We start from the raw sequence: 22946 nt of genomic DNA, 5'->3' as shown, positions 1-22946 counted from the left end.
AGTGGTTGCAGAGATACACCCTTTAGTTTGACATTTAAGAGGAAAGAGCCTAAAAATAGTTATAGACCTAGAAGGGTAACGCAGGCGGACCGGGTTCTCGTGGACCCACCTTGCTCTGGTAGCGCTCCACCTCGTCCTGTGGGAAGTTCTGCCAGCTCATCTGCTGCAGCTCCTCCCTCAGGTACTGGCACGTCTCCAGGTGAGACTTGGACACGCCCTGAGCCAGGTGATCTGCAGCAGAGCGGGACAGGGAGGGTCCGTCAGGGCTTTAAAAGAACCTTTAAAAGAACCCTTCAAATGAAACATCTGCAGGGACCGTTCCTATCCTCCGTCAGGGCTTTTCTAAACCGGGTGACCGCAGACAGGAAGTGGATCTTTACCTACCGGTACCCCCAACGGGTCTGCACCGTTTGAAGTGTTACAAGCACACAAAGGAGAGTAAATGCTGAGTCATCAAACCCATCCATAAACATTAATATTAATGCTACTGTTTTCAGTTTACAAAAAATAATCATGACTGCGGTGGGAAACCTCTCTGATATGAAGTATTTCATGTACTTGTTAATCATTGTTTCATATCAACATTGAATTAAATGATGACGCCATGTCAGAACATTATTGCATCCATACAGGAAACAATTGACACAATCTTCTTCAGCAATAAACTTGAAGCTGACAATGAGTCCGAGCCAATTAGAGGCAGAGGAGGGCGGGGCTTCACGTGAAAAAAAGAGAAACCCTCAAAAACTACCTAAAGTAACCAGAATAAACCAAATCTTTATTCTGAAACCTTGTGAACAAAGTGTTGGTGGACGCAGCTCGGGTGAAGTAACTAGTCGTTCCAGAAGAGAACGCCGGAGATCCAAACGAGGTGCAGAAACACCGTCGGAGTCGGCTGGTTCCTTTTGTCAAAGAAAGAAAAAGAAGCAGTGAATAAAAGAGAAGTCTCCGGAGAGAACGAGGAGATGAGTTCCCCGCCGCGTCCCGCTCGGCCCGAATTAACCGACTGCTAATTACCACACAGGCATTTTAATGAGTTCTCAACCTCCCGCTATTTTAAACCACCTCTCTCTCTCTCTCTCTCTCTCTCTCTCTCTCTCTCTCTCGCTCTCTCTCTCTCTCTCTCTCTCCTTTTATTCCTCCGTCTCTTCTTTCTTCTTCCCTTCTTTCAAGATATTTCCTCATCTTTCCTTTCCCTCCAGCTCTCCACAACCTTCTGCCGCGTGCCCGAGTTTCTCTCTCGGGTTCTTTTCTCGCGGCGCCGGGAATCAAACCGTCTGGTTCTGCAGAACTGTACGTGTGACGATGTTCGTCCAAGATAGTTCCAGCTTTAAATTAATATTCTGCTAATTCTGTGTGGCGATGCGCAGCAAGCACACGGCATGTTCTCCTGCAGGCTTATTATTCATTATTATTCATCTGCATATTCTCCATCTTCCACTCAAAACTTTGGACCGTAACTCGTTAACAGCACAGTCAAAATAGATCAAACCGTGCGGCTTGCATCGGGAATCGTGTGCTGTGACTTTTCTAAGAGATTCGACCCAACGTTTCCCCGAAAAACGAGAAAAACAGCGAGAAATTGTTTCATTCACTTGAATGGGGTTTTGTGTGAAGAGAGCAAATAAAAACACTCATCTTTGTGCCCATAGTGACTCGCCATAATTTAATGCTGAGAAATGATTTAAAGTTTAAAACGTTGACGAAAGTCTGGAGTTTATTTGCCAAATTGGGCATTTTTTTATAGCTAGCACAGTTTTCATGTAATTGTTGTTCAAGTTTCAGGAACATATTCGGACCGTTTCAGACTTTATAATGGGTGTGTATTGCACAGGTTAGAGTGGTGACGTCATCGCAGAGTGAAGACGAGCAGCAGGATCTTAAAAAATATTCCTATTATGCCTTCAGTTGCACGTTCACAAGAGTCTTATCTCTCTCATGATTCAAATATTTTGTTGTTCATGTTTGACAGGTACACGGGTGATTGACATCAGCATGTAATGCTAGCACGGCGCTAGCTTTGGTTAGACAGGACCACATGTATGGATGTATTTGTTCGCTAAGACGTTTCCTCGGTCTTACCGAGTTCCGCCGTGGACACTGCGGGGGACGCGTCTCCGTCGCTGAAGGAGCAGTACGGGAAGACGTCGGTATTGGATCCGCACAGCGGCTCCGGTTTGATGCCGTTAATGTCGAGTCCAGACTGATCCGGGGACGGCTGGATGTCCAGGTAGAACCCACGCCCTCCTCCTGCTCCTGCTCCTCCAGAGTCTGCCTGTGTGTGGAAGAGAAGGTCTCATCGATCACGTAAGACTTTGTTTGAGACTCACTGAAAAGCATAAAGCACAGACCTTGGACGACTCTGACCCTCCTTCGTGAGAGTTCTGCTCCATGTAGCCTCCCAGCTCGCCCGGCAGCTCCGTGAGGCCGTACTGGGGGGAAAGCGGCTCGCCCTCACCCGGCGACGGGCTGCCGAGGCCGGGGTGGGCCGGCGGGCCGGGACCCTGCTGCTGCTGCTGGAGGCGGTGCTTCTGCACCTCGGCGTACAGACTGTCTCGCTGCTTCTTGGACATGCGACCGAACTTTACAGCTGTTTGGGATGGAAGAGTGAGCGGGAAAACAACACGTCAGGAGGGATGTGTTGGTATGTGGGCGGTGGTATTTAGCATCAGGGCCACCCTCCTGAACTTCACCTACATGTCATTCAAAGAGACGCATAACAACCAGGAAGAGACAGAAAGTAACTACAAAGAGACACAAAACACTAAGAGTGTGTGTGTGTGTGTGTGTGTGTGTGTGTGTGTGTGTGTGTGTGTGTGTGTGTGTGTGTGTGTGTGTGTGTGTCTCACCGTCTCGGGACATGCCCACAGACAGACACTTCTGCAGGCGGCAGTGTTGGCAGCGGTTGCGGCTGGTCCGGTCGATCAGACAGTTCTTCTGCCGTGGACACGAGTAAGAGGCGCTGCTCTGCTGACTGCGCCGGAAGAAGCCCTGAGAGACCAGGGACAGAGGAGAGAGAGACCAGGGACAGAGGAGAGAGAGACGAAGGACAGAGGAGAGAGAGACCAGGGACAGAGGAGAGAGAGACCAGGGACAGAGGAGAGAGAGACCAGGGACAGAGGAGAGAGAGACCAGGGACAGAGGAGAGAGAGACCAGGGACAGAGGAGAGAGAGACGAAGGACAGAGGAGAGAGAGACGAAGGACAGAGGAGAGAGAGACCAGGGACAGAGAAGAGAGATACCAGGGACAGAGAAGAGAGAGACCAGGGACAGAGGAGAGAGAGACCAGGGACAGAGGAGAGAGAGACCAGGGACAGAGGAGAGAGAGACCAGGGACAGAGAAGAGAGATACCAGGGACAGAGGAGAGAGAGACCAGGGACAGAGGAGAGAGAGACCAGGGACAGAGGAGAGAGAGACCAGGGACAGAGGAGAGAGAGACGAAGGACAGAGGAGAGAGAGACCAGGGACAGAGAAGAGAGATACCAGGGACAGAGAAGAGAGATACCAGGGACAGAGGAGAGAGAGACCAGGGACAGAGGAGAGAGAGACCAGGGACAGAGAAGAGAGATACCAGGGACAGAGGAGAGAGAGACCAGGGACAGAGGAGAGAGAGACCAGGGACAGAGGAGAGAGAGACGAAGGACAGAGGAGAGAGAGACCAGGGACAGAGGAGAGAGAGACGAGGGACAGAGGAGAGAGAGACGAGGGACAGAGGAGAGAGAGACGAAGGACAGAGGAGAGAGAGACCAGGGACAGAGGAGAGAGAGACGAAGGACAGAGGAGAGAGACATGAGGGACAGAGGAGACACTTCCTCTTTCCTCCCGCTCCCCTCACGAGGCTCTCGGATAAATAACCAGCTGCAGTTACCGCTCGTCACCAGAGGTGTCGCTAAAGAGTGAAATTAATTCCTTGAGCGACTTTAACATCAGAGTTCAGCAAAGTGCTTTAAAAACAAAATTAAGACAAAAATCAAACGGGTGAATACATCTTAACATGTTTTTAAAGTTATATTCGGAGGAGGAAAAGGCGGAGCTTACCTTACAGCCCTCGCAGGTGATCACCCCGTAGTGGATCCCAGAGGATTTATCTCCACAAATCTTACAGGGAATGATTTCAATCTGAGCTGCAGACACACAAAACAAAACATCTGTCAGCAGCTGCACCGGAGAGAACACAGAGTCATCCTGATGACGTGAAGACGACAACATTTGATTCTTATTTAACACAAAACAACTACACAGAGACACAGAACAACTACAGAAAGACACATAACTACAATGACACATAAAGTAACAACAAAGAGACACAAAACAACTACAAAGAGACACAAAACAACCACAAAGAGACACAAAACAACAACAAAGAGACACACAATAACTATAAAGAGATAGAAAACAACCACAAAGAGACACAAAACAACAACAAAGAGACACACAACAACTATAAAGAGATAGAAAACAACCACAAAGAGACACAAAACAACAACAAAGAGACACACAACAATAACAAAGAGACACAAAACAACAACAAAGAGACACACAACAACCACAAAGAGACACAAAACAATAACAAAGAGACACACAACAACAACAAAGAGACACACAATAACTATAAAGAGATAGAAAACAACCACAAAGAGACACAAAACAACAACAAAGAGACACAAAACAACAACAAAGAGACACAAAACAACAACAAAGAGACACACAATAACTATAAAGAGATAGAAAACAACCACACAGAGACACAAAACAACAACAAAGAGACACAAAACAACAACAAAGAGACACAACACAACAACAAAGAGACACAAAACAACAACAAAGAGACACAAAACAACTACAAAGAGACACAAAACAACAACAAAGAGACACAAAACAACAACAAAGAGACACAAAACAACAACAAAGAGACACAACACAACTACAAAGAGACACAAAACAACAACAAAGAGACACAAAACAACAACAAAGAGACACAAAACAACCACAAAGAGACACAAAACAACCACAAAGAGACACAAAACAACTGCGGAGCATGCAGACAAAGAAATAACATAAATAGTCACACAGTAAACATCAAAAGATGTGCTTGTGATAAAAAAAATCCTAGTAAATATAGTTTTTCTGATCAGAATTGTCTGTAAATAAATAAATACAAGAATTGTAATTTGGGTCACAATAATAAACTAAATTAAGATTATGGAATACAAGTGATGATGCTATAAAAACAACAACGATGATGATGACTGTTGGTAGAAAACAGGAAGTGAACCGCGTCTGACGTTGTGTGGCTCAATAATGACTCCTTCTTCTTTTGCTCATAACTCATAACAGCCACCAGAGGGCGCTGCCACTGACCTCCACGAGTCATCATCAGAAAATCACCAGGAAATAAAATGTGTAAAACGTCAGACTTTTCACACAAAAATGAGTAAATTAAGCATAAAAGATGAGGCTCATTGCCGACTTTGTTAAAAGCAGCGTAACAAGTGAGGCAGCAGAATCTATCAGCACAAACTGATGCAGGTATCAATATTCCATAATGTTAAATTGGCTGAAAGTCCATTTTTGAATCACTTACATTTTGGGTTATTAACGTCACGACAGAGAAAACTACATACTGAACTGAACATTTTAAAAACATAACTGTTCACACAAGTGATGAATAAACAACACGAGGACGAGAACATTATATGTTTCGCGCTTTTATCTTGAAAGGGAATCCGGTTTCAGACGCGGAGCCTCTGGGATGTAACTATTGTGTACTATATATATATATATATATATATATATATATATATATATATATATATATATGTTATTTATATATTCATATATTTATTTATTTATGCTGCCAAAGGTCAGAAAAAATTACATTCACGATATTTTCTGTGAAAGAACTCATCACAAACTTGTGAAAGCTGTGTTGAGGCCCGAACAACAACGATATCAGTATATTTGATCACTGGCAATCAATTCACACACATCTCAGATACACATTGTGTATTTATACACTCGGCAGCTCGCAGCGGAGTGACAGCTCAGAGCGGCTATATTTAGCAGGGAAGTTATGCAAGAGTGCAGACACACACACACACACACACACACACACACACACACACACACACACACACACACACACACACAGACACGTACACACATACACACACACACACACACACACACACACACACACGTACACACACACACAGCTGTTTGCCTGCAATGTGAGAGTTTGTGTCTGGGTTATAAATCTGCTCCCGGATCAAACATTCCAACAAACATCACAACAATAACAACACACATCACGACAACAACAACAATCATCACAACAATAACAACAATCATTGCAACAATAACAACACACATCTCGACAATTACAACACACATCGTGACAATAACAACAATCATCACAACAACAACAACACACATCACGACAATAACAACACACATCACGACAATAACAACAATCGTCACAACAAACATCACAACAATCATCACGACAATAACAACAAATGTCACAACAAACATCACAACAATCATCACGACAATGACAACAAATGTCACGACAATAACAACACACATCACGACTATAACAACACACATCACGACAATAACAACACACATCATGACAATAACAACACACATCACGACAATAACAACACACATCACGACTATAACAACACACATCACGACTATAACAACACACATCACGACAATAACAACACACATCACGACTATAACAACACACATCACGACAATAACAACACACATCATGACAATAACAACACACATCATGACAACAACAACACACATCACGACTATAACAACACACATCACGACAATAACAACACACATCATGACAATAACAACACACATCACGACTATAACAACACACATCACGACAATAACAACACACATCATGACAATAACAACACACATCACGACAATAACAACACACATCACGACTATAACAACACACATCACGACTATAACAACACACATCACGACAATAACAACACACATCACGACAATAACAACAATCATCACGACAATAACAACACACATCACGACAATAACAACACACATCACGACAGTAACAACAATCATCACGACAATAACAACACACATCATGACAATAACAACACACATCACGACAATAACAACACACATCACGACAATAACAACAATCATCACAACAATAACAACACACATCACGACAATAACAACACACATCACGACAATAACAACAATCATCACAACAATAACAACACACATCACAACAATAACAACACACATCACGGCAATAACAACAATCATCACAACAATAACAACACACATCACGACAATAACAACACACATCACGACAATAACAACAATCATCACGACAATAACAACACACATCACGACAATAACAACACACATCACGACAATAACAACACACATCACGACAATAACAACACACATCACGACAATAACAACACACATCACGACAATAACAACACACATCATGACAATAACAACACACATCACGACAATAACAACACACATCACGACAATAACAACAATCGTCACAACAAACATCACAACAATCATCACGACAATAACAACAAATGTCACAACAAACATCACAACAATCATCACGACAATGACAACAAATGTCACGACAATAACAACACACATCACGACTATAACAACAATCATCACGACAATAACAACACACATCACGACAATAACAACACACATCATGACAATAACAACACACATCACGACAATAACAACACACATCACGACAATAACAACACACATCATGACAATAACAACACACATCACGACAATAACAACACACATCACGACAATAACAACACACATCACGACAATAACAACAATCGTCACAACAAACATCACAACAATCATCACGACAATAACAACAAATGTCACAACAAACATCACAACAATCATCACGACAATGACAACAAATGTCACGACAATAACAACACACATCACGACTATAACAACACACATCACGACAATAACAACACACATCATGACAATAACAACACACATCACGACTATAACAACACACATCACGACAATAACAACACACATCATGACAATAACAACACACATCACGACAATAACAACACACATCATGACAATAACAACACACATCACGACAATAACAACACACATCATGACAATAACAACACACATCACGACTATAACAACACACATCACGACTATAACAACACACATCACGACTATAACAACAATCATCACAACAATAACAACACACATCACGACAATAACAACACACATCACGACAATAACAACAATCATCACAACAATAACAACACACATCACAACAATAACAACACACATCACGGCAATAACAACAATCATCACAACAATAACAACACACATCACGACAATAACAACACACATCACGACTATAACAACAATCATCACAACAATAACAACAATCATTGCAACAATAACAACACACATCTCGACAATTACAACACACATCGTGACAATAACAACAATCATCACAACAACAACAACACACATCACGACAATAACAACACACATCACGACAATAACAACAATCGTCACAACAAACATCACAACAATCATCACGACAATAACAACAAATGTCACAACAAACATCACAACAATCATCACGACAATGACAACAAATGTCACGACAATAACAACACACATCACGACTATAACAACACACATCACGACAATAACAACACACATCATGACAATAACAACACACATCACGACAATAACAACACACATCACGACTATAACAACACACATCACGACTATAACAACACACATCACGACAATAACAACACACATCACGACTATAACAACACACATCACGACAATAACAACACACATCATGACAATAACAACACACATCATGACAACAACAACACACATCACGACTATAACAACACACATCACGACAATAACAACACACATCATGACAATAACAACACACATCACGACTATAACAACACACATCACGACAATAACAACACACATCATGACAATAACAACACACATCACGACAATAACAACACACATCACGACTATAACAACACACATCACGACTATAACAACACACATCACGACAATAACAACACACATCACGACAATAACAACAATCATCACGACAATAACAACACACATCACGACAATAACAACACACATCACGACAATAACAACAATCATCACGACAATAACAACACACATCACGACAATAACAACACACATCACGACAATAACAACACACATCACGACAATAACAACAATCATCACAACAATAACAACACACATCACGACAATAACAACACACATCACGACAATAACAACAATCATCACAACAATAACAACACACATCACAACAATAACAACACACATCACGGCAATAACAACAATCATCACAACAATAACAACACACATCACGACAATAACAACACACATCACGACAATAACAACAATCATCACGACAATAACAACACACATCACGACAATAACAACACACATCACGACAATAACAACACACATCACGACAATAACAACACACATCACGACAATAACAACACACATCACGACAATAACAACACACATCATGACAATAACAACACACATCACGACAATAACAACACACATCACGACAATAACAACAATCGTCACAACAAACATCACAACAATCATCACGACAATAACAACAAATGTCACAACAAACATCACAACAATCATCACGACAATGACAACAAATGTCACGACAATAACAACACACATCACGACTATAACAACAATCATCACGACAATAACAACACACATCACGACAATAACAACACACATCACGACAATAACAACACACATCACGACAATAACAACACACATCACGACAATAACAACACACATCACGACAATAACAACACACATCACGACAATAACAACACACATCACGACAATAACAACACACATCACGACAATAACAACAATCGTCACAACAAACATCACAACAATCATCACGACAATAACAACAAATGTCACAACAAACATCACAACAATCATCACGACAATGACAACAAATGTCACGACAATAACAACACACATCACGACTATAACAACACACATCACGACAATAACAACACACATCATGACAATAACAACACACATCACGACTATAACAACACACATCACGACAATAACAACACACATCATGACAATAACAACACACATCACGACAATAACAACACACATCATGACAATAACAACACACATCACGACAATAACAACACACATCATGACAATAACAACACACATCACGACTATAACAACACACATCACGACTATAACAACACACATCACGACTATAACAACAATCATCACAACAATAACAACACACATCACGACAATAACAACACACATCACGACAATAACAACAATCATCACAACAATAACAACACACATCACAACAATAACAACACACATCACGGCAATAACAACAATCATCACAACAATAACAACACACATCACGACAATAACAACACACATCACGACTATAACAACAATCATCACAACAATAACAACACACATCACGACAATAACAACACACATCACGACAATAACAACAATCATCACAACAATAACAACACACATCACAACAATAACAACACACATCACGGCAATAACAACAATCATCACAACAATAACAACACACATCACGACAATAACAACACACATCACGACAATAACAACAATCATCACGACAATAACAACACACATCACGACAATAACAACACACATCACGACAATAACAACAATCATCACGACAATAACAACACACATCACGACAATAACAACAATCATCACGACAATAACAACACACATCACGACAATAACAACACACATCATGACAATAACAACACACATCACGACAATAACAACACACATCACGACAATAACAACACACATCATGACAATAACAACACACATCACGACAATAACAACACACATCACGACAATAACAACACACATCACGACAATAACAACAATCGTCACAACAAACATCACAACAATCATCACGACAATAACAACAAATGTCACGACAGTAACAACACACATCACGACTATAACAACACACATCACGACAATAACAACAAACATCACGACAATACACATCACGACAATACACTTCACGACAGTAACAACAAACATCACGACAATAACAACACACATCACGACAATAACAACAAACATCACGACAATACACATCACGACAATACACTTCACGACAGTAACAACAAACATCACGACAATAACAACAAACATCACGACTATAACAACAAACATCACGACAATAACAACAAACATCACGACAATACACATCACGACAATACACTTCACGACAGTAACAACAAACATCACGACAGTAACAACACACATCATGAAAATACACATCACGACAGTAACAACACACATCACGACAATAACAACAAACATCACGACAATAACAACACACATCACGACAATAACAACACACATCACGACAATAACAACACACATCACGACAATGACAACACACATCACGACAATAACAACACACATCACGACAATAACAACACACATCACGACAATAACAACACACATCACGACAATGACAACACACATCACGACAACACACATCACGACAATACACATCACGACAGTAACAACACACATCACGACAATAACAACACACATCACGACAATAACAACACACAGCACGACAATACACATCACGACAGTAACAATACACATCACGACAGTAACAACACACATCACGACAGTAACAATACACATCACGACAATAACAATACACATCACAACAGTAACAACACACATCACGACAGTAACAACACACATCACGACAATAACAATACACATCACAACAGTAACAACACACATCACGACAGTAACAACACACATCACGACAATAACAATACACATCACGACAGTAACAACACACATCACGACAGTAACAACACACATCACGACAATAACAACACACATCACGACAGTAACAACACACATCACGACAATGACAACAAACAGCACGTCAATAACATCTGGAAACTTTGAGTGTGTGTGTGTGTGTGTGTTTGTGCGTATGTGTGTGTGTGAGAGATTGTGTGTGTCTGTGTGTCTCTGTCTGTATCTGGTGTGTGTAAGTGTGTGAATTTGATCCATTTTACACGTGAACACACACGTTGTAGCATGCTAGTCCGTTAGCTTTGTTAGTTTTGGATTGAGTCAAGCTAGCAGCTTCCGCCTGTCTAAAAAAAGCTTAAGCTAAAAAAAGCTTAAGCTAAAAAAAGCTAAAGCTAAAAAAAGCTACGCTATGCTGTGTGTGTGTGTGTGTGTGTGTGTGTGTGTGTGTGTGTGTGTGTGTGTGTGTGTGTGTGTGTGTGTGTGTGTGTGTGTGAGCTGAAACTCATCTCTCATGCTGCAGGTTTAATGACCATATGGCTGATTACGCTCGCTACCATGACCTCACCACTAAAACCAGCAAACATCGGTTTAGTGGGAACGAACAAAAGCTCCAAGCTGTTTAGGATTCAGTGATTCAGGCCGAGAGGAGCAGAGACGAGAGAGTTGAACCCATGTTCAGTTATCATGAGATAAAAACGTGACGTAGCACAGCTTCTATTGTGTTTTATTGTTTGTTGCTCACAACTAAAGTAAACAAACGTCAGCGTTCTCTTAAAATAAACTGGTTAGCGTAGCTTTCAGACAGGCAACTGCTAGCTTGACTCGATCCAAAGCTAACGAAGCTAATGGACTAGCATGCTACAACGTAGCAACGTGTATCCAAGTGTAAAATGGGTCAAATTCTCACGCACCTCACCCTCACTCTCACTCACACAAACACACACACACACACACACACACACACACACACACACACACACACACACACACACACACACTCAGTAATGAGCTCTCTGAGCGTTGATCCCGTCTGAATTCTCGTCTCTACATCAAAGGGGACTTGAACAAAGCGCCTGAGATCAGAGGCGATGGGAGAGCAGCAGATATTTATACACAACACAAACATCTGCCTTGTGTTGTTGTTGTTGTTGTTGTTGTTGTTGTTGTTGTTGTTTTTACCTCCAGTTTGACATTTCCTTCCTTTGTCTCTGTCGCAGTGAGCTATGTTCAGGTTGTCTGCATATTAAATATGAAGATTGAGGAGAACTCGTTCTCTTGATTGGTGACGAACGAGATGCTTTCTGCTCAGAGCGTACGATTCTTATTTAACATGAGATAAGATAAGTCAAGATAAGATAAGTCAAGATAAGATAAGTAAAGTTAAGATAAGATAGGAAAAGATAGGATAAGTTAAGATAAATTAAGAAAAGATCAAATAAGATAAGATAAATTAAGATGAGATAAAATAAGATTAGATACGTTTAGATAAGATCAAATAAATTAAGATAAGTTAAGAAAACATAAAAAGAACCACATTAATGTGTTTATTGCATTAAGGCTTTTTGACTTTGTCAGGAACCAAAGTTTCTGCTGCTCAGGTTCAGTTCAAAACAGCTCCTGTTCCAGTTCAAGCATTCAACCCTATGAAGGTCACTTTAACAGTGGGACCCAAAATGCATGCTGGGAAAGTTAAGACCAGCTCTAAGACTGATTTAAAATGTAAAACGTTGACAAAGGGATGGAGTGTATTTGCCTAATTGGGAATTTGTTGATAGCTAGCACAGTTTCCATGCAATCATTGTTCAAGTTTAGGAACATCTTAGGACCGTTTCAGAGTTTACAATGAGTGTGTATGGCGCAGGTTAGAGTGGTGATGTCATCGCTAGAGTGAGAGAAAGCAACAAAAACGTGTGGAAAAAAAAAGTATTTCATCTTTCGTCCCAAATTTTTCACTCATTTTTAGTACTAAACGTGAGAAAGCTTGTGCTTATTGTACAAATGCGTCGTGGAACCCAACAGAGTTACACTTTTACCTGTGAGCCTGAACATGACGTCATCAGCTGCTCCAGTGACTCATTACATCTGACCACCATGTTCCCTCATCAAGCAAACAGGAGACTTCATGGACTGAATTTACGATCTCATTTCTAAACACAAACATTGAAATACACGGAAACGTTCACAAAAGTGTTTTATCTAGTAGAATAGGCCCCTCCCCCCATACTTATTTCTTTATGTGTTCAAGCTGTAGTCAACTTCTACTTTACTTTCCTCCAGCACCCGAGATTTATGATGTAATCTCCTCATAATCTCTGAGAGGATGTAATACCAGCGGCCATATGGCGGCAGACACACACACACACACACACACACACACACACACACACACACACACACTCCCTCACACTCCTTCACACACACACACACATACACACACACACACACACACACACACACACACACACACACTCCCTCACACTCCTTCACACACACACACATACACACACACTCTCCCTCACACACACACACACACACACACACACACTCTCCCTCACACACACACACACACACACACACACACTCCCTCACACTCCTTCACACACACACACACTCTCCCTCACACACACACACACACACACACACACACACACACACACACTCTCCCTCACACACACACTCACACTGACATACACACACGCACACACACACTCCCTCACACTCCTTCACACACACACACACACACACACACACACACACACACACACACACACACTCTCCCTCTCTCTCTCACACACACACACACACACACACACACACTCCCTCTCTCACACACACACTCCCTCACACTCCTTCACACACACACACACACACACACACACACACACACACACACACACACACACACACACACTCACACTGACATACACACACGCACACACACTCCCTCACTCCCTCACACTCCTTCACACACACACACATACACACATACACACACACACTCTCCCTCTCTCACACACACACACACACACACACACACACACACACTCCCTCTCTCTCACACACACACACTCCCTCACACTCCTTCACACACACACACATACACACACACACACTCTCCCTCTCTCAGACACACACCCCCGGTGGACGGTGAAGAAGCCGGCGGTTCGATGCCGCGGAAAAGCGTGTGATTAGCGCTACGCCGCGGCTAACGAGCGGGAAGCTTTTCAGAAGGGCCGCCGCCGGTCGTTACTGTGGTTACCCAACACAAGTCCCCGGTGGACAAATTATCTGAAACCCAGCGTTCAAAAATAACAAAGTAAACAAAAGCGGATCAAAGAGGAAGTTCAGCGACGGAGGCTTTGAAGTACGCATTTTTTATCAACACCGCTCTGATAAATTTTTAGGATGAACCGTCTTTTATAATTAGTTTCAGTTCAAGTTTCTCTTGGTTTGAGCTTCCTTTGTAGGGAGTCAGGGGGAGGAGTGTAGAGGGAGGAGTCAGGGGGAGGAGTCTAGAGGGAGGAGTCAGGGGGAGGAGTCTAGAGGGAGCTCAGTCTTAAAAGGTTCAAAGAGTCAGAACTGTCCACTTGCTAGAGGCCTCGGGGATGGACCCAGACCACGCTGGAGGGATCGTGTATCTGGTCTCTTCATGGATCGCCTCGGGGTCACCACGAGCTGCACCAGGTTGCTGGTGGGGGGAATCGACAGCTGAAGCTCCACGTTTCCTTGAACGCACCTGATCGCGTGGTCACGTGACCTCAGGTGGTCACGTGACAGGTCAAAGCAGAGAGATGCAGCAGATTGATGCTCGTCGTTTTTTTATTTACATGTTTTTAGTGTCTGAGGTGGAAGTGATGTCACAAGTGATGCCATCCCCCCAGAGAACAGTTCAATAACCTACTGTATGTTGTAATCCTGTGACATAACAGCTGGCTAAACGCCTCCTGGGGCGCTTTCACACAGACTGAAGCTGAAGTAGATTTAAACGCACACACACACACACACACACACACACACACACACACACACACACACACACACACACACAGACACACACACAGACAGAGAGAGAGACAGACACACACACACACACACACACACACACACTCCTCGTCTGAGGGAAGAATCGTATGTGACGTTGAAATATGGAACAGAGATGAGATGTGGAGACGTGATAAACGAGCTGAAAGGCCAGAAGTCGTCCGGGATAGAACCAACAACCCGACAGCACCAGAACAAACAACAGAACCCCGTGTCCGTGTGAATGTCGTATCCAGAGCACCTCGGAGTTCTCAGAGAGAGAGAGGAGGCGTAGAGGCTCTGCTCTCGTTCCCCAGCAGGGGGCAGCTCACACACACACAAGGAGATCAGATCAACTCCCAGACTCAGGGACCATCTCAACAGAATGAAACATCACCTGAGCCGAGAGCGCTTCAGGATGAACAGACTTTTTGCCCATTTTGACCCTTTGAACCTCTGGCTACAGCATCCTCATGTCCTCATGTCCTCATGTATTCATGTCTTCATGTCCTCATGTCTTCATGTCTTCATGTCCTCATGTATTCATGTCTTCATGTCCTCATGTCCTCATGTCCTCATGTATTCATGTCTTCATGTCCTCATGTCTTCATGTCTTCATGTCCTCATGTATTCATGTCTTCATGTCCTCATGTCCTCATGTCCTCATGTATTCATGTCTTCATGTCCTCATGTCTTCATGTCTTCATGTCCTCATGTCCTCATGTATTCATATCTTCATGTCCTCATGTCTTCATGTCTTCATGTCTTCATGTCCTCATGTCCTCATGTCTTCATGTCCTCATGTCCTCATGTCCTCATGTATTCACGTCTTCATGTCCTCATGTCCTCATGTATTCATGTCTTCATGTCCTCATGTCTTCATGTCCTCGTATCCTCATGTCTTCATGTCCTCATGTCCTCATGTCTTCATGTTTTCATGTCCTCATGTCCTCATGTCCTCATGTATTCACGTCTTCATGTCCTCATGTCTTCATGTCTTCATGTATTCACGTCTTCATGTCCTCATGTCTTCATGTCTTCATGTCCTCATGTCCTCATGTCCTCATGTATTCACGTCTTCATGTCCTCATGTCTTCATGTCTTCATGTATTCACGTCTTCATGTCCTCATGTCTTCATGTCTTCATGTCCTCATGTCTTCATGTCCTCACGTCTTCATGTCCTCATGTCTTCATGTCTTCATGTCCTCATGTCCTCATGTCTTCATGTCCTCATGTCTTCATGTCTTCATGTCCTCATGTCTTCATGTCCTCATGTCCTCATGTCTTCATGTCTTCATGTCCTCATATCCTCATGTCTTCATGTCCTCATGTCCTCATGTCCTCATGTCTTCATGTCTTCATGTATTCACGTCTTCATGTCCTCATGTCTTCATGTCCTCACGTCTTCATGTCCTCATGTCTTCATGTCCTCATGTCCTCATGTATTCACGTCTTCATGTCTTCATGTCTTCATGTCTTCATGTCCTCATGTCTTCATGTCTTCATGTCCTCATGTCCTCATGTCCTCATGTCTTCATGTCCTCATGTCCTCATGCATTCACGTCTTCATGTCCTCATGTCTTCATGTCCTCATGTCCTCATGTCCTCATGTCTTCATGTCTTCATGTCTTCATGTCCTCATGTCTTCATGACTTCATGTCCTCATGTCTTCATGTCTTCATGTCTTCATGTCCTCATGTCCTCATGTCTTCATGTCCTCATGTCTTCATGTCTTCATGTCCTGATGTCTTCATGTCCTCATGTCTTCATGTCTTCATGTCTTCATGTCCTCATGTCTTCATGTCCTCATGTCCTCATGTCTTCATGTCTTCATGTATTCACGTCTTCATGTCCTCATGTCTTCATGTCCTCACGTCTTCATGTCCTCATGTCTTCATGTCCTCATGTCCTCATGTATTCACGTCTTCATGTCTTCATGTCTTCATGTCTTCATGTCCTCATGTCTTCATGTCTTCATGTCCCCATGTCCTCATGTCTTCATGTCCTCATGTCCTCATGTCCTCATGCATTCACGTCTTCATGTCCTCATGTCTTCATGTCCTCATGTCCTCATGTCCTCATGTCTTCATGTCTTCATGTCCTCATGTCTTCATGACCTCATGTCTTCATGTCTTCATGTCTTCATGTCCTCATGTCTTCATGTCTTCATGTCCTCATGTCCTCATGTCTTCATGTCCTCATGTCCTCATGTCTTCATGTCTTCATGTATTCACGTCTTCATGTCCTCATGTCTTCATGTCCTCACGTCTTCATGTCCTCATGTCTTCATGTCCTCATGTCTTCATGTCCTCATGTCCTCATGTATTCACGTCTTCATGTCTTCATGTCTTCATGTCTTCATGTCCTCATGTCTTCATGTCTTCATGTCCTCATGTCCTCATGTCTTCATGTCCTCATGTCCTCATGTCCTCATGTCCTCATGTCCTCATGTCTTCATGTCTTCATGTCCTCATGTCCTCATGCATTCACGTCTTCATGTCCTCATGTCTTCATGTCTTCATGTCCTCATGTCCTCATGTATTCACGTCTTCATGTCTTCATGTCTTCATGTCTTCATGTCCTCATGTCTTCATGTCTTCATGTCCTCATGTCCTCATGTCCTCATGTCTTCATGTCCTCATGTCCTCATGCATTCACGTCTTCATGTCCTCATGTCTTCATGTCCTCATGTCCTCATGTCCTCATGTCTTCATGTCTTCATGTCCTCATGTCTTCATGACTTCATGTCCTCATGTCTTCATGTCTTCATGTCTTCATGTCCTCATGTCCTCATGTCTTCATGTCCTCATGTCTTCATGTCTTCATGTCCTGATGTCTTCATGTCCTCATGTCTTCATGTCTTCATGTCTTCATGTCCTCATGTCTTCATGTCCTCATGTCCTCATGTCTTCATGTCTTCATGTATTCACGTCTTCATGTCCTCATGTCTTCATGTCCTCACGTCTTCATGTCCTCATGTCTTCATGTCTTCATGTCTTCATGTCCTCATGTCTTCATGTCCTCATGTCCTCATGTCTTCATGTCTTCATGTATTCACGTCTTCATGTCCTCATGTCTTCATGTCCTCACGTCTTCATGTCCTCATGTCTTCATGTCCTCATGTCCTCATGTATTCACGTCTTCATGTCTTCATGTCTTCATGTCTTCATGTCCTCATGTCTTCATGTCTTCATGTCCCCATGTCCTCATGTCTTCATGTCCTCATGTCCTCATGTCCTCATGCATTCACGTCTTCATGTCCTCATGTCTTCATGTCCTCATGTCCTCATGTCCTCATGTCCTCATGTCTTCATGTCCTCATGTCCTCATGTCCTCAGTCCTCACATCTCTCCCAGAATAGCGTATGAAAAGGAGTCGAGTTTCCGGACTCCACATAAACAGAAGACCACATGTATACAAGTACACATGTACACATGTACACAAGTTCACATGTACACATGTACACAAGTTCACATGTACACATGTACACAAGTAAAGATGTACACATGTATACAAGTACACATGTACACAAGTACACATGTACACAAGTTCACAAGTACACATGTATACATGTACACAAGTAAAGATGTACACATGTATACAAGTACACATGTACACAAGTAAAGATGTACACATGTACACAAGTAAACATGTACACAAGTACACACATACACAAGTACACGTGTACACAAATAAACATGTACACAAGTACAAACATGTACACAAGTAAACATGTACACAAGTACACACATATACACAAGTACACGTATACACAAGTACACAGATACACTTCATGAGTGGAAAACAATCTGTGTATCTCTCTCTCTCTCACACACACACACACACACACTCTTACCTTTCATGGCAGAAATCACAAAATACATATTCATAATCCCGCAGCGTGTGATCGGCAGCAGCTCTCGCTCGGCTCTGACATCCTCGGCTGCTGTCTGCAGCACATGAGGACCATGTGACCGTGACGTCAAAGGCCCCGCCCCCGTTTGCCCGGCTGACTGACACGGCTGTCAGCCAATCAGAGGAGAGAGGACGGCTCAAATGTTTTCACTTCTACATGCTCACTTGTTTTCTTGGTGGAAGTCACACACACACACACACACACAGACACACAGACACACACACACAGACAGACATATTAACACACACACTCAGACATTAAAACACACACACTCACACGCGCACACACACACACACAGACATATTAACATATTAACACATGCACACACTCTCACACACACACACACACACACAGACATATTAACATATTAACACATGCACACACTCACACACACACACGCAGACATATAAACATATTAACACATGCACACACTCTCACACACACACACAGACATATTAACATATTAACACATGCACACACTCACACACACACACACACACACACACACACACACACAGACATATCAACATATTAACACATGCACACACTCTCACACACACACACAGACAGACATATTAACACACACACTCAGACATTAAAACACACACACTCACACGCACACACACACACACAGACATATTAACATATTAACACATGCACACACTCACACACACACACACACACACATATTAACTCACACACTCACACACACACTCAGAAGTATTAAACTCACTGACCAAACTCATTAAAACCTCTGTTCACAGACACATGTTGGTTTGTTGTCCGTCAGGCTGCATCGTAGCGGCTCAGATGCAGAGAGACGCTGGTCCAGCCAGCAGGATGTCTCCAGGACGCTGGTCCAGCCAGCAGGACGTCTCCAGGACGCTGGTCCTGCCAGCAGGACGTCTCCAGGACGCTGGTCCTGCTGCTTGCTCTTGAACATCCTTCATGACGTGTGAGTGTCTGTATCATAATTCATTCGCTCTACCTTCTTTTTCGAGCGCGAACGGGAGCGAGAGTCTTCTGATGGATCCATGAAGGTCAGCAGTCTCCCGTTCCCCCTAATCATGTCAGCGTTTAAACGTAGGAGGTTAGAACCAGAACCTTCAGCTTCAAGTCCAGAAGATTGGGAGAACTACAACACTGGGTCTTAAAAATGAGATTACCATAAAACGAGAACTGCATTTACCAAGGGGATTTACCATCATTATTGTTTCATAAAAGATGGAAGTTTGGCTTGAAATAAGTTTGTTGGTGAAGAAAGTGAACTTGTATACGTAGAGTAAGCGACATCATGACGTCGACTTTGTTTCACACATGAACAGCGGTCTCCTGGGTGAAAGTCCTGATTAGTTCGTCTGATTACGTCGTTTAAAAAAAAGAATCGGTAAGATTGAGTGAAATGATTATTAAATATGTTCCTGACATATATTTTTTTCTAGATTTCTGGATTACATTTGTTTTTTTTCAAACTTTGTATTCAGACATTCACCCAGGAGACCGTTGTTCGTGTCCTGTGTGAAAAGGCAACGCTGTTATGCAGCTCATCCTGTTGGACCTTGAATGGATGGATACTCAATATCTAAAGACTCAGATGGGGCTCCTCACCTGGACCTCATAGGGATTGGAACCTGAATGTAGCCTTCAGGTGACCTTCTGTCCCACGGTGCTGCCTTAGTGCCTCTGAGCAATGCTTTAGCGGCCATGTTGCTGCAGCGGATCTGTGCAGTCTTCACAGGATGAAAACCTAAATAAAAGGTGAAAGCAGTGAAGTGCAGCCGGAGCTAACGGGTCTATTCAACATTCCCGCTTTCCGCTCCACCAAATCAAATCCCGGCTGAGCTTCGTTTGAAACGATTAAGCTGAGAACACAAGTGTGCCGGAGACGAGAGGACCGCGGGCCCGAGCGCCGCCCGCCAGCCGGGGGAGGAAGCCGAGGAGCAGCGGGAGCTTCATTCTTCCTGCAAATTGGCAGAACGGGAGGACCGTCGATAGACTCACAGCGGCGCTACCAGTTGTTTGGTCGATGCCTCGGAGGGTTCGGCGCTCCTCCCTCCCAATCAGCCCACGCACACGCCGGCTAGCAGGAGGACCTCGCATCCGTTACCCGTCCTCACCAGCTCTAATGAGAGCGACTCGGTTCCCCCGCCGCCCATCCGTCCTCATCTGGTCTACGGCGGAACAGCGGAGAACCGCCTCTAATGAGGGAAGCGTCAGCTCTCAGTGCGAGAACCGCATATAAAACTCATCCAGTGGATTTGTGTTCAGTTCAGCTGAGACCACCGTTCCCCTAAAATGTCTCTGAAGGGTCAGTTCACAAGATCACCGAAATAAATGTTTCAAATTACTGAATGTTCACCGGCTCCTTTCTACTTCCCTCTCGACCAGGAACTGTCCCGCTGCCAAGCCACCACAAGCAAAGACGAGACACAAACTGATGGAGAGCTGAAGGTACAGAGAGAGAAATACATGACAAACTTCCTGTTTGTCTACAGGAAACACATCAACACATCCACTCTTGACAAAGCTGAGGATTCTGGGAAGAAAGTCCAGCTCCTGGACTCAAAACCAGCATCTTGAATGCCCCTTTCACCCCCAAAGTCCAGCAGAACCCCAGAGGAACAGCGTATGAATCAGAAACAGAACTTCCATGTGTGCATCTTCTTCACAGCTGGTGCTAAACCTGCAACACAGCAGCTAGACCTCCTGTCCCGACACAAAGGAGACGGTTCACCTCTAGACCTCCTGTCCCGACACAAAGGAGACGGTTCACCTCTAGACCTCCTGTCCCGACACAAAGGAGACGGTTCACCTCTAGACCTCCTGTCCCGACACAAAGGAGACGGTTCACCTCTAGACCTCCTGTCCCGACACAAAGGAGACGGTTCCATCTTCTTCTCAGAGTGCCTCGGTCCTCATGCGCGGCTCATATTTTTGGGGTAAACGCTGGCTGATCTCCAGGAGGCCGCGGGGGGCCGGAGGCGGTCTTGGGGCTAAAAATCTGT

The 22946-nt window shown here is 43.2% G+C and overlaps 1 protein-coding gene across 1 annotated transcript in view; it reads right to left on the bottom strand.

Annotated features, from left to right (window-relative positions):
- LOC306748171 (nuclear receptor ROR-alpha A-like) overlaps positions 1–19909 on the bottom strand; it is a gene marked incomplete at both ends in the record, with an annotated part of 24315 nt that extends 4406 nt beyond the window's left edge. The window contains 6 exons of the mRNA XM_079231305.1: positions 110–231; positions 2083–2275; positions 2352–2590; positions 2850–2991; positions 4040–4125; positions 19882–19909. Of these exons, the coding sequence (XP_079087431.1) occupies positions 110–231; positions 2083–2275; positions 2352–2590; positions 2850–2991; positions 4040–4125; positions 19882–19909 (810 nt within the window). The remainder of the gene's footprint in view (positions 1–109; positions 232–2082; positions 2276–2351; positions 2591–2849; positions 2992–4039; positions 4126–19881) is intronic.
- Between the last annotated feature and the right edge of the window lie 3037 nt (positions 19910–22946).

This window comes from Taurulus bubalis (assembly GCF_910589615.1).
Source record: "Taurulus bubalis genome assembly, chromosome: 15".
Taxonomy (NCBI): Eukaryota; Metazoa; Chordata; class Actinopteri; order Perciformes; family Cottidae; genus Taurulus; species Taurulus bubalis.
Note: the sequence above shows the minus strand (reverse complement) of the source record. Positions and strands in the feature narration are given on the sequence as shown.